This window comes from Mauremys reevesii, linkage group 8 (genome assembly GCF_016161935.1).
Source record: "Mauremys reevesii isolate NIE-2019 linkage group 8, ASM1616193v1, whole genome shotgun sequence".
Lineage (NCBI taxonomy): Eukaryota > Metazoa > Chordata > Testudines > Geoemydidae > Mauremys > Mauremys reevesii.
The window spans coordinates 52,427,986-52,446,497 of record NC_052630.1 but is presented as its reverse complement, the minus strand read 5'-3'; the positions used below and the strand labels follow the sequence as shown (position 1 = coordinate 52,446,497).

The 18,512-nt window shown below is 44.1% G+C and overlaps 1 protein-coding gene across 11 annotated transcripts in view; it reads right to left on the bottom strand.

Moving 5' to 3' along the window:
• Positions 1-18,512, bottom strand: part of CEP350 (centrosomal protein 350) — a 143,989-nt gene that overhangs the window by 89,651 nt on the left and 35,826 nt on the right. For all 11 annotated transcript variants that reach the window (XM_039486128.1, XM_039486132.1, XM_039486133.1 and 8 more), the window contains 2 exons: positions 10,544-10,657; positions 4,775-4,921 (listed from right to left, as the gene is read on the bottom strand). In XM_039486128.1, coding sequence (XP_039342062.1) covers positions 4,775-4,921; positions 10,544-10,657 — 261 coding nt within the window. The remainder of the gene's footprint in view (positions 1-4,774; positions 4,922-10,543; positions 10,658-18,512) is intronic.

The window sequence follows — 18,512 nt, the reverse complement described above, 5'->3', positions numbered from 1 at the left end:
GGACAAGTGCATGACATGAAGTGAATGCTGCAAGGCGGATTGTAATGTAATTGAAAAAAATCCAGAATGTTTCAAATATATGATATAGTCAAGAATCTTTGGTATAGAAGCTTTCAGTAAGTCAAAGTTGTGCTGAGCTACTCAAGTTGAAATTTTTTTCCCCACTTATAGGAAAAAGGCCTCCTCATGGAGGGATTTCTGCTTTGGAATAGGACCTTGTAGAGAGGTGTCTCAATCAGTAGCGCTCAACAAGCCTACATCCAGACTATCAGATGCAGTGACCCTTGGTCTTTATGTAGTATCTGACCTTGATGCTGCAATACTACATTTAGGCTTGGCAGGGTTAAATTTTAATTGCTAACTATAGGATTTTCAGCTGACACACTGAAATCGATGAAAAAAATATCAAACAGTAATAGCCAGTGTGCCTACTGGGATCGGATATCATCAGCCCTGCAACAAGTCCCCTGCAACCCTGCTGTCACTGGAGTACGTGAGCGGGTAAGAGACAGCGGAGCTGCAAAGGGCTCCCTGAGCTGCCTCAGGGTTGGTGACACCCGATACTTACAGGCACAAAGAACAGAAGGAGGCTGTGGTCCTGGCATGGCAGAGCAGAGACCCCTGACCAGGACTGCAAGGAGGAGGAGCCCCCAACAGCAGGGGAGGTCACCCCACTGCTGAATGGCTCCTGCAACAGTTCAGGGAGCCATCTGCAGCCCACTATCATGGGCCCCACTCCCTCTCACCAGCTGGGAATGCCGGGGATCTCTGGTCTGCCCATCCAGGATTGCAGCCATCTCTACACCATGTCCCTGCAGGGATTGGGTGTCACTGGCCATGCAGGGAGACCTCTGCTGCTCCACTGTCACAGGAGTAAGGTGCCATGATAGTGCAGCTGAAGAGGGCTCCCTGCATAGCCACAGGGCCAGTGACACCCGATCCCTGAAGGAACAAGGTGTCAGGGAGGCTGCAGTTGTCATAGAATCATAGAATATCAGGGTTGGAAGGGACCTCAGGAGGTCATCTAGTCCAACCCCCTGCTCAAAGCAGGACCAATCCCCAGACAGATATTTACCCCAGTACCCTAAATGGCCCTCTCAAGAATTGAGCTCACAACCCTGGGTTTAGCAGGCCAATGCTCAAACCCCCGAACTATCCCTCGCCCCAGTGGAAGAGACACCCCTGGCCAGGATTGCAAGGGATGAGGATTGCAAGGATGATTGCTCACTCATCCTGGCTATAGAGGAAGTCACTGCACTGCTGAGAATTTCCTGTTTGGGAATGGCTCCCACACTCCCGGCTGGTGAGTGGGGCTGGTGAGACTCAATCCTGACAGGCATACGGTGTGGGAAAGACTGCGGTCCTGACCCAGCAGAGCAGAGACACCTGGCCAGAACTGCAGGGAGGAGTCCTCTCCCCCATCACAGAGGAAGTCATCCAGCTGCTGAATGATTTCATCCCCTGGCTGGAGCCATTCAGCAGCAGGGTGACCTCTCCCACAGCCAAGAACTTGTCCTTCTTGAGGCTCTGGCTTGAGATCTCTGCTATGCCCTACTTGGACCCCAGACTTTCCTGTACCTTGTGACTGCTGGGATTCACTGTCACCGGTCCCATGGCCATGCAGGGAGCACTCTACAGCTCTGCTGTCATGGACTTGCTCACCTACTCACCAGCCAGGAGCATGGGAGCTGTCCCCGGGCAGGAACTGTTCAGCTGCAGGGTGGCCTCCCCCCTGGCCAAGGGCTCGTTGTCCTCCTTACAGTCCTGGCTGCAGAGGGCTCTGCTCTGCCCGGCCAGGGTGATCCCCACCACCCATGCACCTCATCTTGGGCCCTGGTGTCTTGGGCTCCTCAGCCACACAGGAAGCCCTCTGCAGCTCATCACAGTCAGCACTGCCCTAACTCTAACTTCAACCTTCTCCCCACAACCATAAAAATAAAAATAGTTAATAGAAAAAATATTTAAAATAAAAAAACAAAAATTGAGTTCTGCCAATCTCAGCTATATTTGGGCAGTCTGGAAGTGGAATGGGAGGCTAAGCAGATGTCTGGGGAAGGTCTATCAACCAGAACTGTATTGACTTGTATGAGACCATCAGGACTAATGAGAGATACTCTGTCTCATCTGATCTTGCATGTCATTCTGGGAATCATGGGAATTGGTGAGAATGCTTATATGAGACCTTGATCCAACAGTATGAGATAGGCATCTTGCCTCCCCAGAACAAAAGGCTGGACATTTCAGATGATCTTTGGTGACAAACAAGTCTATGACAGGATTTCCCCTCTAGTGAAAAAAAATAAGCTTGATAAAGCTCTTCAGAGACCACTTGTAGTTGGCGATGAATTGTCTGCTTAGTAGTATGCTAAACTTTGCTGACTCCTGCAAGATGAAGAGATGTTACCTGGGTTGTTGGCACAATGTCCATAACTTGATAGCTTCTTGACATGGGGATAATAAGCAGGTGCAGATGCACCTGCATATGTGTTGACTGTATGAAACTGTACTGTGGAATTCCATAGGACAGTCTGGAATGCCAAGGAAGTTAATTTAATTGCTTGTAGCTTCAGAACATTTATGTGAAGGGTTATTTTCCTTTGAGATCAAATCCTTTGTATCTGGAGGTGGTCCAGGTGAACACACCAACCTGCTCATGATGTGTCAGTGATCAGCATCTTTGCAGGAGTTAGAGAAAAGAGAACCCATTTTGGAAATTCTTGAGGTTGGACCACCAGTTCAGTGCTGATGGGATGAGTGATGGGTCCATAGCCCTCGTTGACAGGTTGTACTATCCTAGCAGGAGCAGATGAGTGCAGAATTTCAAGAAGCTTGTGAGAGCCTTTTTTTTTTATTTTTCTTTTTAAAGTGATACACTTGACATTGAAACGTCTCTTGGCAATTCTGGGGTGCAGGTCCTGAAACTTCTGAAGTCATCAGATTCTGGTACAAGGGTTGAAGAAACAGCTTTGGCTGGGGAAAGATGACAATGTGTGCCTGAAATGCAAAGGATGTTGCTCCTCAGGTTCTCTGGTGTCTGTTCCTCCTCAACCACTTGCTCACTCATCTCTCTCAAATGATAGTGATCGGGGCATAGAAGTGGAGGGGAAACAGAGATCTACTCTACTTCCTAGAATGGTAGGAAGGTCTCCTGGATATCCAGGACCAAAGACCCCCAATATGCACAATCCCACTATGGCCCACTGTATTGGTAAGACTGGTTCAGATCAGGTTGACCAGGCCATTTGTATGCCTGTGATGGGTGTGTGTGTGTGTAGGAGCTGTAAAGGAAGAGCCTCTTGTCTGTGGTGATATAATGATCTGAGGTGAGAAGACTCCTTGCTAGACACAGGAGAAAGAGTGTGCTCCAGTGAGGAGGACAACAAAGAAACAGTCAAGGGACAGCTTGACCTTTGGGGAGACCTTGAAGCCAAGACCTTCTTGGCCAAGAAGCCAAAATTATGCACTGGTGCCAATTATGAAAGTCTTAGTACCAAAAACATCACCGGGTACAAGATAGTCTCCTCCAGTAAAAAGTCATCAGGCACTGTTAGGAATTCCATAGATGGTGCTGATGTTGAAGCTGCCACCTGTGTCAATGCCTGTGCCAGTGGTATTGTAAGCACTGGTACCACATGAGGCTAATGCTTCTTCAGCACCAAGCTGAAGGTTGAGCCAGCATCACTTACTCCTCCTGTGATGGACAGAGGCATAGTGATTTGTTCCCTGGAGAACTGATGTTAGGGCCCTTCCTTACAGAAAGATAGGGACTGGTGCCAGGAGCCATGTCTGTCTCTATATTTGGGCCTCTCTTGTCTCACAGAAGACGCTGCACCAGTCTTCAGTGCCAGCATGGACTTTGGTGCCGGAGCCTTGCCTGATGCCAGGGATTTTTTGTTGGCACCCATTTGGGAGTCATGTGCTGGGTAGCAGGGGCACTAGCAGACTAGAACTTAACAGTGGTCGGATCTGTCTTAGAAGTTGATCCTCCATCTTCAGGGTCTGAAGTGACCCTATACACTGTCTGAGGCAGTGAAACTTTATACAGGCTTCCCTGAATTTCCATGTCCTTGTGGAAAAACGTCCAGCGCATCAAACACCGACCTGGAATGTGGCTCTCACCAAGGCAGAATAAACGGTGGCTGTGGCCAGTAATGAGAGGGATTAAGCCATCCAGAAAAGATGTGGTTTGAAGTCTGAAGACTTTGAATATGCCATTTTCGTGCAGAAAGAGGTGCCTTTGCTTTTTTTAAGAGACAATCCAAACAGAAAAATAAGAAATAAAGAATAACAGAGGGTAAAAAGGGAAAAATTAGCCCTGAGTTAAGAGGAGAAGAAACAATAAGGGGTAGCAGACAAATGCTACTAGTTCTGTCTCACTGCCAAGGCTGGTAAGAGGGAACAGAGGGACTGTATGGCTGCTCTACCCTTTATGCTTTTGAGGTGGGAAAGGGGAGGCACATGGGCATGGAAGGTGCAGACACAGCTCCAGTGGACACAGCTATTCAAAAAGATTCTGCTCTCACATTCATATACACCTGCAGTGGGATCCAAAGACACAAAGAACTGACAATTTTCAGGCCAAACTAGTTTTCCAAGTCAAAGTCATAAGAGAGAAAAATAGGGCTTTATAACAAAAGCAGGTTGAGTTGCAACCTTAACTGCTGCATGTTCCTAATATAGTAGGAGCCTCCACAAATCTTAGAAGTCTGCAAAGTTGTTAAATAAAAAATTAAAACCAACAGAAAAAGCTAGTGTTAAATACAGCACAGCTTACGAGATTTAGTAGCTCTCTCCCTTCCATTTCTGTCACTGGATGTTGCTCTTTTGTTCTGTTGCTCTACTTTAGGTGCTGGACCCAGTATCTTTTTCACTAGTTTTTGTCCATCCCGCCAGGAAGATGTACTTATCAGATGACCTCCACCTAAACAAAGAGCAAATAATGAAGTACTGAATGTATTTTCCAGTGCATCTTGAATGTACCTAGTACTTACCATAACCCTTCTACTTATTATTACACTAAGAACTATCACTATATTCCAAACAAATATGGTGCTACTTCAGTTGCACAACTCAGGCCTAATAAATAGCCTCGAAGCATAAAAGTATATGAAGGCTGAGGTATAATGTTTATTACCAAGGTACAGCACAAAGTAAAAACCCAAAGCATCCTGCAGTAACTTGTATCCCTACAAAAAACGGTAGAAGTAATAGTCCTGTGCTGGCCTAAAAGATCTGAAGACAAGTGTTAGTGAAAATAAAGAGAGAATCTGTAGAAGGTTGTGAGGTTGAGAAAAGAGGCTCTGTATCTTGAGCGGGGGGGGGGGGGGTAGGAAAACGAGAAAGCAGAGCAGAAATAGAATAGGGGGAAAGATAAAATTTCAGAGTAACGAGAATAAAAGGAGGCCCAGAATGGGGGTGGGGGGGAGAGGAAATGAATGGTTCATTTTTAAGTACTGAGGCTAAACGAGCAGCAGTTTAGTTTACAGAAAGGACTTTAGAAAGCAATAGCATTTTTAAGAGCAAATTTGCTGCTGAAATAGATGGCTCTTACGAATGTTCAAATGTGAGTCAATAACAGTCCTGGGCTATGCAAATCCAGTGGATTCTAGCAAGGAATTCCGTGAAGGGGAAGTTTAAAGGGTTAAGACACTATCTTAATGGTTTATGCACTGCTTAGGAACAGAATGCAGTTATAAAGGGTTACATCACAATTATTTTTTTCAAACATGCATTAATATTATTCAATGGCCCTATATCAGATCAGAGGCTGGCAGATCTGGCACAAAAGTATCTTCACTGAATGCTTATAAGATTAAACATATAAATTCATCTGACTAGTTTTTCTTCCCGTTAGCTTCCCACACAATATTTAATGACCTTTTGAAGTAAAGCACCAAGATCCTTGGATGAAAAGTATATATATAAAGTGCAAAGCAGTATACTGATTATTTAATTTGGGCCATTTATCACTTGAATCTCTGCTGAGAAACACCTAATTTGCAGGTAATTAATAATCAGGTCAATTTGTCTCTCTCTTAGTTGGGATTTCCAACCATATATGTTCATACACTAGAGCATGAGCATAGTTTAAAAACTAGTCATAAATACATAAGGATATCAGCCTACTGGCCCTACAGGGCTCTGACAAACCTAGACATTGAATCTAACTAAATTAAAAAACTAAACCAACACAGCAGATCTAGTATGTTTTGACATTCAATATCTTCAATGCTCCTTTAATGAAAGCAATAGAATCTCTAAGATAAAAGGTTGAAAAGCCACCATTTCAGTGTCTACTTAAATTATAAACTATGCAACCTGTTTATGAACCTGTCACTTGAACTAGAAACAGGTTACCATGAACCTTTTTAAAATAGATGCACCAGCCAAAGAGATTCTCTTGCCCAACTTGCTGCTCTCAATTATTTCTATACCCCTCCACAAAGCCAGAAGGAAGAGCTCATCTTCTATATCAGGTCAGCTGTCTACACTAAAAGAAGCTAACAAAGCAGAATATGAGCTGCAGTTATTTATAGTACTTGGCTGTGTTATGCATTCTGTTACTGCAGTGACTGAAGGGGGAGGGAACATCATTACAGATATAACACTGAGCCAGCTCTGATGCCTCTCCTCTAAGATTTTCAGCACAAAAACATGAGGAGAATTATGTAGTCCAATACAGAGATAGGTGTAGCTGGATAACACCATAAAATCAACATGGTTACGGAGTTCAACTGCCTCTGTGCTACTCTCCCTTTCTGGAATAATAGTATGGTCACAAATATTTTATGGAAAACTCTTAATTATTTTTCTTTTTAAGGAGACATTTGGTTCCTTTCTTAATCCATAGGCCCACAAGCATTGCTTAATTCAGGCTATCCTTTCAACTTTGTCTGGGAAATCCATTCTCAGATTCCCAAAGAAAACCAAACTGAAGGTAGCAGCAGCTCTAAAATTCAAGCTACTTTAAAGATGAATCCAGAACACACAACTTCTGTTAAAGTTTTGGTAACTCTACTTTCTATATAAGGGAGGAGGCTTAGCCATTCACAGTTCCTGAACAACATGAATTCAACAGAGCACAAAGAAACAGCTTCATATCTAACATTTACTTTCAATGCCAGTTTCAACTATTAGCCATCATCACTAAAATGAGACATTTACACACCGCTCCCCTGAGTACTATATACTGAGTGCACAATTTCTATATTGTGCCACATTAACTTTGTTGCCGAAACTCTTTGGGAGTAATAAATTTGTATATGGCTTAACTTTATAAGCTTAGTTAAAGAAAAAAGGAGCTAACTACAGACCACAGTACATTCTGAGGTTAAATATGCAAAAATAAATGCCCTATGCATTTTTTAAGCTATGTTAGTATATTGATTGGATTGATCCTGATGATTGCTTATTTGACATGAAAGTTCAATTAAAATATGATTCTATCTGAAAGGTTTTCCATTTACTTTTGTTTCTTGTAATACCAAAGATTAGTACAACAAAGGAAAAGTGCCTCCCTTCATTTTTGTAGTTGAGGTACAGGAAAAGCAACGGAGAAGGAAGTTGTTCCCCTCCACCTCCCAATTCCCTCCACAGACCTGGACCTGTATACAGGAAGGGGGCGGGGAGGAAGATGAGGAAAAAGGAGAGGGATGACTCCTTCATTCTATTCCTAATCCATCAGGCCATAGGAGGATAACACAATAGGTTCCATTGACCTCACCCCACCTATTAGCAGTGGAGACTGATGGCCCCTCCCTCATTGCTGGCATCTATCTGTGAGATAGGATAGGCAACAGGAAAGCAACATGCAGCATCCCACTGTGATATTCTGTACCCCAAAGCAACACCCTGGCACCCCCGTATTCACCAGTGTTATAATTGCAACAAATCTTGTACAAAATGTGTCATGTGAGGTGTTAATGGAAAAGTTACGGTTTGCTGAATATGATTATCCTATTTTTATGCATGTATCATTTTTGTATCTGAAGTTATGAATATTGACTATGTACCTGTACAGTAATTCCTCACTTAACGTTGTAGTTATGTTCCTGAAAAATGTGACTTTAAGTGAAACGATGTTAAGCGAATCCAATTTCCCCATAAGAATTAATGTAAATGGGGGGGTTTAGGTTCCAGGGCAGCTTCCCCTACTCTGCAAGCACCAGGGGCAGGGGGCTCAACCCTCAGCCTGCCCAACTCCACCCCTTCCTCCAAGCCCCCACCCTAGACCCATCTCTTCTCCCCTCCCCCTTCTCCCCCTTTACTTTGCACACTGCATTCTGGCTCCTCCCCCCTCCCTTCTAAATGCCGCAAGTCAGCTGATTGCTGTGTTCGGGAGGCAGGGGAGGGAGCGAGGAGGCACGCCGAGTCCTTGCTCCTCCCCCCTCCCTCCTGCCTGGGGCAATCAGCTGGCTTGCAGCATTTAGAAGGGAGGGGGGAGGAGCAAGGACTTGGCGCAGCCTCTTCCTCCCGCCTCCTGCCCAGGGCAATCAGCTGGTTTGCAGATTTCTGGAGGCAGGGGAGGGAGGGGGAGCCTGCGTGCCATGCCCTCACTTCTCCCCCCTCCCTCCAAAACACCGCAAGCCAGTTGATTGCCCCAGGCAGGAGGGAGGGGAGAGGAGCAAGGACTTGGCACGCCTTCCCCTCCTTCCTCTGCCTCCTGCCAGCGGCAATCAGCTGGCTTGCAGCATTTTGGAGGGAGGACTTGACGCAGGACTTGACTCAGGCTCCCCCTACCTCCCCCCCCCCCACTTCCTGCCCAGGGCAATCAGCTGGCTTGTGGCATTCAGGAGGCAGGGGAGGAAGGGGGAGCCTGCGCGCCGAGTCCTCGCTCCTCCCCCCTCCCTCCAAAACGCCGCAAGCCAGCTGATTGCCGGGGCAGGAGGAGGGGGAAGGTACTGATCCGCGGGGTCTGCCGGCAGCGGGGAGGCACTGTGGGGGGCGTAGGAGGCTGCCAGCTGTGAAGAAAGTAGGCGGCCAAACAACGGAAGAGTGGAGCATTGCACAACTTTAACTGAGTATGTTCTCTAATTGATCAGCAACGTAATAACGAAACAATGTTAAGCGGGACAACTTTAAGTGAGGAGTTACTGTATTTCAAATGTGTTTGCTCCTGTGGTAACTCCCACAAGGTAGTTTACATCCAGTCTAGCCAGCACATTGTGAATGGATTATTCAAGTTGATGGCCCATCAATGAACACAATGGGCCATGGAAGAAGCTTATCCCTACCCAATGAACTTTCCTCAGAATATTCTAGCCAGAATATGGGTAATGGCCCCTGCTATGACTCATCAAAGCATGCAAGAGCATGTGACCAGCTTATGTGACACTGGTCTCCATCTTGTGCATGTACTTTTCCACTAACTGTGCTGGAGGCTGTGTTTGGGACAATTAAGTTCCCTCCACATTGAAGCTGTAAAACGGGAAAGTGACATCATCACTTGGCCTCACTCCCCCCACAACTCAATACCTGGAAACACCTCAGGAACAAAGACTTTGACTGGGAAGCTGGTCCCAGACTGGAAAGGAGTCCCCCCAACCTGTGTATGGAAAATTTGTGAACTGTTTGTACCATCAGGGTGAGACACTGCTTGATTCAAATCCTGTCTAGTTTATAGAACTTAGATTGTGATTTTGTTTTATTTCTTAAGTAATCTACTTTGATCTGTACACTTATTACTTATAATCACTTAAAATCTATCTATCTTTCTATAGTTAATAAATCTGTTTTATGTTTGTTTTTTTTAACCTAGAACAGTGTGTTGTTTGAAGTTTAAAGGGAAATCTGCTCAGGAACAGAGGCTGGTGCATGTCCTCTCCACACTGAAGGAGGGGCGAACTGGGTAAATAACTTACACTGGTCAGGCTTCTGAGCATGGCAAGATGGTACAGCTGTGGGTTCCTAGGCTTGGGAGCTGGGGTGGAAGTGGCTGGAGCCTGCATATTGTTGGTCCGTAAGTGACTGGAAAAAGCATTCGTGTAACTCACTAGGGTGTGTCCCTGCCTGTAAATGTTTGTGTGACTGGAGGACTGGGAGAGGTCTGCGGTTTGTGGGAGAGAGAGCCCAGGCTGGTGAGACAGAGCTCAGTGGTATCCCAGTTTCAGGCTGCACCCCAGAGAAGTACATATCACACACACACACACACACACACACACACCGGCTCTTCCACAGAGACGAAAGATGACACAGGCAGAAGAGAAGAGCAAGGAAGTTCTGCTGTTGCTGCTGGTCTCTAGTGGGCTGGTGAATGTCCTCAGACAACCTCTGTGAAATACATATACAATCTTCTGCTGTTTCTGAGAGTTGCACACAACAGCAGGGAAAAGGAAAATTTTGTAAACAGAAGAAAAAAAAACTGGTGGGGGATACAGGGATGATATAATGCACAAAATATCCTAAAGGTTATTTGGTATAACTGACCAGAGTTCAAGTCAACGGGGTGCCTTTAAACTACAGCTTTTTTCACCAGTCTGGGCATAACTAATCAGTGAACATACACATCTAGAAAGAAGCCTATGTCAAGAGTACTACTGTTCACCTGGTTTGGAATCTGGGCTTGATGACCTGGTTAGCTTTTGGACCTTGCGCACTGGTCTGGTTGCTTTCTTCTCCTTGCTTTTCTCAGGGGGTTTCTCTTTCCCTGTTGAATCCTCTGAAAAGCAGACAGTATGTGTGAACTGTTAGTTGATACGCCATGGGAAGGAAAAATAAAACTCAGAAGCAAACTTGCTTCAGCATTTACCTTGATTAAGTGGGGATTAGTCAGAGAACTGCAGCATGATCACTCCCTAGGTCATACCCACTATCTTAGAATCCAGCAGTTCCATCTGCTTTAGAAAGAGCTAGGTACATAAGAACGGCCATACTGGGTCAGACAAAATGTCCATCAAGCCCAGTGTCCTGTCCTCTGACAGTGGCCAATGGCAGGTGCCCCAAAAGTAATGAACAGACAGGTTATCATCAAGTGATCCATGCCCTGTCACCCAATCCATTCCTGCCCATCCTGGCTAATAGCCATTGATGGACCTATCTTCCCTGAATCTATCTAGCTCCCTTTTGAACCCCATTATAGTACTGGTCTTCACAACACCCTCTGGCAAGGAGTTCCAGAGGTTGACAGTGCATTGTGTGAAAAAATACTTTCTTGTGTTTGTTTTAAACTTACTGCCTATTAACTTCATTTGGTGGCCCCTTGTTCTTGTATTATGAGAAGGAGTAAATAACACTTCCTTATTTACTTTCTCTATACCTCTCATGATTTTAAACCTCTATCATATCCCCCTTAGTTGCCTGTTTTCCAAGCTGAAAAGTCCCAGTCTTATTAATCTCTCCTCATATGGAAGCCGTTCTATACTCCTAATCATTTTTGTTGCCCTTTTCTGAACCTTTTCCAATTCCAATACATCTTTTTGAGATGAGGCAACCACATCTGCACGCAGTATTCAAGGTGTGGGCGTACCATGGATTTATATAGAGGCAATATGATACTTTCTGTCTTATTGTCGATCCCTTTCTTGATGATTCCCAACATTCTGTTCGCTTTTTTGATTGCCGATGCACACTGAGTGGATGATTTCAGAGAACTATCCACAATGACTCCAAGATCTCTTTCTTGAGTGGTAACAGCTAATTTAGACCCCATCTCTGTGTGTGTGTGTGAATATCTATCTATAGATATAGATATATAGATATAGTTAGGATTATGTTTTCCAATGTGTATTACTTTGCCTTTATCAAGATTAAATTTCATCTGCCATGTTGTTGTCCAGTCACCCACTTTTGTGAGATCCTTTTGTAGCTCTTAGCAGTCTGCGTGGGACTTAACTATCTTGAGTAGTTTTGTATCACCTGCAAATTTTGCCAACTCACTGTTTACCCCTTTTAACATATTCATAAACAATCTGGAAAATAGGACTGGGCCCAGTACAGATCCCTGGGGGATACCACTATTTACTTCTCTCCATTCTGAAAACTGACCATTTATTCCTACCCTTTGTTTCCTATCTTTTAACCAGTTACCAAGCCAGGAGAGAACCTTCCCTCTTATCCCATGACTGCTTATTTTGCTTAAGAGCCTTTGGTGAGGGACCTTGTCAAAGGCTTTCTGAAAATCTAAATACACTATATCCACTGGATCTCCTTTGTCCTCATGCTTGTTGACCCCCTCAAAGAATTCTAATAGATTGGTGAAGCATGATTCCCCTTTACAAAAACCATGTTGACTATTTCCCAACAAATTATGTTCATCTATGTGTCTGACAATTTTGTTCTTTACTATAGTTTCAACCAATTTGCCCAGTACTGAAGTGAGGCTTACCGGCCTGTAGTTGCCAGGGTCACCTCTGGAGCCCTTTTTAAAAATTGGCGTCGCAATTAGCTATCCTCCAGTCATTTGGTACAGAAGCTGATTTAAATTATAGGTTACAGATGACAGTTAGTGGTCCTGCAATTTCACATCTGAGTTCCTTCAGAACTCTTGAGTGAATACCATCAGATCCTGAAGACTTATTACTGTTTAGTTTATCAATTTGTTCCAAAACCTCCTCTACTGACACCTCAATTTGGGACAGTTCCTCAAATCTGTCACCCAAAAAGAATGGCTCAGGTTTGAGAATCTCCCTCACATCCTCAACAGTGAAGGCCGATGCAAAGAATTCATTTAGTTTCTCCGCAATGGCCTGATCTTTGAGTGCTCCTTTAGCATCTCGATTGTCCAGTGGCCCCAGTGGTTGTTTCTGCTTCTGATGTATTTAAAAACATGTTTTGCTATTACTTTTGGAGTCTTTGGCTAGCCGTTATTCAAATTCTTTTTTGGTCTTTCTAATTATATTTTTATACTTCATCTTCCAAAGTTTATGCTCTTTTCTATTTTCCTCATTAGGATTTATCTTCCACTTTTTAAAGGATGCCTTTATATCTCTCACTGCTTCTTTTACTTTGTTGTTTAACCACGGCGGCTCTTTTTTGGTTCTTTTACTATGTTTTTTAAAATTGGGCTACATATTTAAGTTGAGCCTCTATTATGGTGTCTTTAAAAAGTTTCCACACAGCTTGCAGGGATTTTACTTTTGGTACTGTACCTTTTAATTTCTGTTTCACTAATCTCCTCATTTTTGTGTAGTTCTCCTTTCTGAAATTAAATACTACAGTGTTGGGCAGCGGTGGAGTTTTCCCCAACACAGGGATGTTAAATTTAATTATATTATGGTCACTATTACCAAGTGGTCCAGCTATATTCACCTCTTGGACCTGATCCTGCGCTCCGCTTAGGATTAAATCAAGAATTGCTTCTCCTCTTGTGGGTTCCAGGACTAGTTGCTCCAAGAAGCAGTCATTTAAGGTGTCAAGAAACTTTATCGCAGCATCCCTTTCTAAGGTGATATGTACCCAGTCAATATGGGGATAGTTGAAATCCCCCATTATTATTATTATTGAGTTTTTTATTTTAATAGGCTCTCTAATCTCCCTGAGCATTTCAGTCACTAACACCATCCTGGTCAGGTGGTCTGTAATATAGCCCTGTTCATAGAATCATAGAATCATAGAATTCAAGATCAGAAGGGACCATTATGATCATCTAGTCTGACCTCCTGCAAGATGCAGGCCACATAAGCCGATCCACCCACTCCTTAGCAAGCGACCCCTGCCCCATGCTTCGGAGGAAGGCGAAAAACCTCCAGGGCCATTGCCAATCTTCCCTGGAGGAAAATTCCTTCCCGACCCCAAATATGGCGGTCAGCTGAACCCCGAGCATGCGGGCAAGACTCTCCAGCCAAACCCTCTGGAAAAGGTTATATCATACCATTGACCCATTGTACTATTTACCAGTGTGGCACTTAATTGACCTATTGACTAAGCCCGTTATCCTATCATACCATCCCCTCCATAAACTTATCTAGCTTAATCTTAAAGTCATGGAGGTCCTTCGCCCCACTGTTTCCTCGGTAGGCTGTTCCAGTATTGCACTCCCCTGATGGTTAGAAACCTTCGTCTAATTTCAAGCCTGAATTTCCTGACTGACAGTTTATATCCGTTTGTCCTCGTGTCCACATTAGCACTGAGCTGAAATAATTCCTCTCCTTCCCTGGTATTTATCCCTCTGATATATTTAAAGAGTGTAATCATATCTCCTCTTATCCTTCTTTTGGTTAAGGAAAACAAACCGAGCTCCTCAAGTCTCCTTTCATACGAAAGGCCTTCCATTCCTCGGATCATTCTAGTGGCCCTTCTTTGTACCTGTTCTAGTTTGAATTCATCCTTCTTAAACATGGGAGACCAAAACTGCACACAATACTCCAAATGAGGTCTCACCAACGCCTTATATAACGGGACTAGCACCTCCTTATCCCTACTAGAAATACCTCGCCTAATGCAACCCAAGACCGCATTAGCTTTTTTAACGGCCACATCACATTGCCTACTCATAGTCATCCTACGATCTCCTAGGTCCTTCTCCTCCTCCGTTACTTCCAACTGGTGCGTCCCCAGCTTATAACTAAAGTTCTTGTTAGACATCCCTAAATGCATAACCTTACACTTCTCACTATTGAATTTCATCCTGTTACTAATACTCCAGTTTACAAGGTCATCTAAATCTCCCAGGAGAATATCCCGATCCTCTTCCGAATTGGCAATACCCCACAACTTGGTGTCATCCGCAAACTTTATCAGCCCACTCCTACTCTTGGTTCCCAGGTCAGCAATAAATAGATTGAATAAAATTGGACCCAAAACCGAGCCTTGAGGAACTCCACTGGTAACCCCCCTCCAACCGGACAGTTCCCCCTTCAATACTACCCTCTGCAGTCTCCCCTTTAACCAGCTCCTTATCCACCTCTGGATTTTCATTTCGATCCCCATCTTTTCCAATTTAACCAGTAATTCTTCATGCGGTACCGTATCAAACGCCTTACTGAAATCCAGATATATTAGATCCACCGCATTTCCCTTGTCTAAAAATCTGTTACTTTCTCAAAGAAGGAGATCAAGTTGGTTTGGCACGATCTACCTTCGTAAATCCATGCTTTAATCTATCCCAGTTGCCATCTGCCTCATGCTCCGGAACCACTCTCTCTTTTAAGATTTTTTCCATGACTTTGCATACTACAGATGTTAGACTAACAGGCCTATAGTTCCCCGGGTCACTTTTTTTCCCCTTCTTGAATATAGGAACTACATTAGCTAATCTCCAGTCAGTCGGTACAATCCCCGAATTTAGGGATTTATTAAAGATTATCGCTAACGGGCTAGCAATATCCCTCGCCAATTCCCTTAATATTCTAGGATGAAGATTATCCGGGCCCCCGGATTTACTTCCGTTAAGCTGTTCAAGTTTGGCTTCTACCTCAGATACCGTAATGTCTACCCCCATATCTTCATTCCCATCGGTCCCTCTATCACTATTCCTTAGCCCTTCATTAGCCTCATTAAAGACCGAGGCAAAGTATTAGACCGAGGCAAAGTTGCTATATTCTTATTTTTCAAGCATGGAATTACTATCCATAGAGATTCTACAGTACAATTTAGTTCATCTAAGACTTTTACTTCATTTGATTCTATGCTTTCTTTCACATATAGTGCCACTCCCCCACCAGCACGACCTGTTCTGTCCTTCTGATATATTTTGTACCCTGGTATTACTGTGTCCCATTGATTATCCTCATTCCACCAGGTTTCTGTGATGCCTATTATATCAATATCCTCATTTAATACTAGGCACTCTAGTTCACCCATCTTATTATTTAGACTTCTAGCACTGGTATATAAGCATTTTAAAAACTTGTCATTTTTTGGCTGTCTCCTATTGCGTGATGTAATTGAATGGGACTTTTTTTCATTTGACTGTTTCTCATCAGATCCTCCCTGTATTTTATCATTTTCCATCCTCGCCTTTTTAGTAGGACATAGGGAATCTTCATTTATAGATCCTCCCCAAAGGGATGTCCAAACCACACGCTCCTGTGCACCTGTCAGCTTTCCCCCAACCCTTAGTTTAAAAACTGTTCTACGACCTTTTTAATTTTAAGCGCCAGCAAACTGGTTCCATTTTGGTTTAGGTAGAGCCCATCCTTCCTGTATAGGCTCACCCTTTCCCAAAAGCTTCCCCAGTTCCTAATAAATCTAAACCCCTCCTCTCTACATCATCATCTCATCCACACATTGAGACCCTGCAGTTCTGCCTGTCTAACCAACCCTGCACGTGGAACTGGAAGCATTTCAGAGAATGCTATCATGGAGGTCCTGGACTTCAATCTCTTACCTAGCAGCCTAAATTTGGCCTCCAGGATCTCTCTCCTATCCTTCCCCATGTTGCTGGTACCTACATGTACCACGCCCACCGGTAGGTAGAATTCTACTGCTACTCCAAGGCCCACAGGTTAGACTCCACAATGCATTGCTTAGGCTTACCCTTATAGCTTTGCCCCAAAACACTCAGAATGAACATTTTGCCTCAAACACTGTGTACATAAATACTAGAAAACTGCAAAGCCATAAGTATGCACAGATAACAGCCGTAACAGATCGTTAGGAAGTTCACTTTGGGGTTTAGAAGTCACGTTAATAGTTTGGCATATCTGAGCTAATGTTGCTTTTTTATTCTACTGAAGGACAAATTAAGTTTTACAAAGTACATATTAATGCTCCACCTGAATGAGCTACGTCTAGCTTCTTCATTGTTGAATACATGACCCTCTAACTTTACATTATACATGCTAGCACATTTAATCCTTGGTTCCCAACCAATCCATCAAAATGTGACAGGCTAAATAGCAGAGCATTGTACTTTCTGCAACTGTGCCTGCAGAATTTGCCACAGAATACACCAACTGGGTATGTCTACACTGCAATTAAACACCCACTGCTGGCCTGGGTCAGCTGACTCTGGCTCACGGGGCAAACATCTACACCGCAATTTTACAGCCCTGCAGCCTGAGTCAGCTGACCCAGGCCAGCCATGGGTGTTTGTTTGTGGTGTAGACATATTCACTGATTCAAAATTGTTCTGCATCATTTAAGCTTTCATTAAAAAAAAAAAAAGAAAAAAAAAAGACTTAAGCCTTAGCCCTTATGGCTGCAAAGAAAGCATTCAAAAAGTGAACCAAATGCAAGTCAGTGCATTGTTACCAATGGGCTTGTGTAGACTAAGATAAATATGGTATTTTAAAATGCATTTAGCTAAAGTGTTTTAACACATTGTTTTAAACTCTAGCGTAGACAGGACAAGATTTATTTTAACATGTGTTTAGTTGATAGAGATGAACCCAAGGGTGGGATTCAGAATCAACATACCCACTGAGTAGGATACATGTAGCCACTATCACAATTAAAAAACCAAATCATGAGATTCTATATTAGTCGTATTAATTTTCATAATTAAAGAAAAACCTCAATTACTAAGAGACATGTTCTTGAAGGTTCTGCAGAATTTTCAGGTATGCTGCTGATTTCAGTACCAGATTGGAAAAGAATATAAGTTCAGCTGTCCATACAGTACATGGTGAATATATCTATGTTAGATTTTCTGTCCACGTGTTCACGTTTAATAGAACAACCTCAATATATATTTGCAGTATGTACTGTGTATGACTATAGATTGGTTACTTAGAATCAGCTATTTGATATGATCTTTTCAAATGAAGGAGATCATTCCAGACAGCTGGTGTACACATGGCATCAAGAGCGGCATATGGCCAAACTTGCATACAACTCATTCCTCTTACTGAAATGTGTCCCCTGGAAAACGTGAGAAATGGACTAGATGTCTATTTAATTCGGACAACTCTGTTTATATTAAACTTTTAAAGAAAAACTGGATTTCTAGAAAAAAAGAAGGTAAGTTAAACATAATAAGATATCTATAAACATTAGAGTAATCCAGGGGCTGGCAAATGTTTTGGCCTGAGGGCCGCATCCGGTTTCGGAAATTGTATGGAGGGCCAGTTAGGGGAGGGGGTCGGGGCCCAGCCCCCACCCTCTATCCGCTGCCCCATCCAATCCCTCCTCTCATTCCTGACTGCCCCCCCCAGGATCTCTGCCCCCATTCAACCCCCCTGTTCCCCACCCTCTGATTGCCCCGATTCCTATACAAACTCCTGCCCCTGACCAACCCCCCAAACTGCCCTGTCCTCTATCCAACCCCCCAGCTCCCTGCCCCCTTACTGCGCTGCCTGGAACACCGGTGGCTGGCGGCGCTACAGCCGTGCCGCCTGGCTGGAGCCAGCCACGCCATCGCCGCCAGGCTCTGCAGCTGCGCTGCCCCAGGAGTTCACAGCCCCGTCAGCCAGAGCATTGCACCAGCGGCGGAGCAAGCTGAGGCTGCGGGGGAGGGGAAGCAGCAGGGGAGTGGCCGGGGGTAGTCTCCCGGGCCAGGAGCTCAGGGGCCGGGCAGAAGGGTCCCATGGACCGGATGTGGCTTGTGGGCCACAGTTTGCCCACCTCTGGAGTAATCTGAATAAAAACCCTGGGCAAAAACAGGGGTAGTCTATTTTTTGTCAAGGTCCAAATTT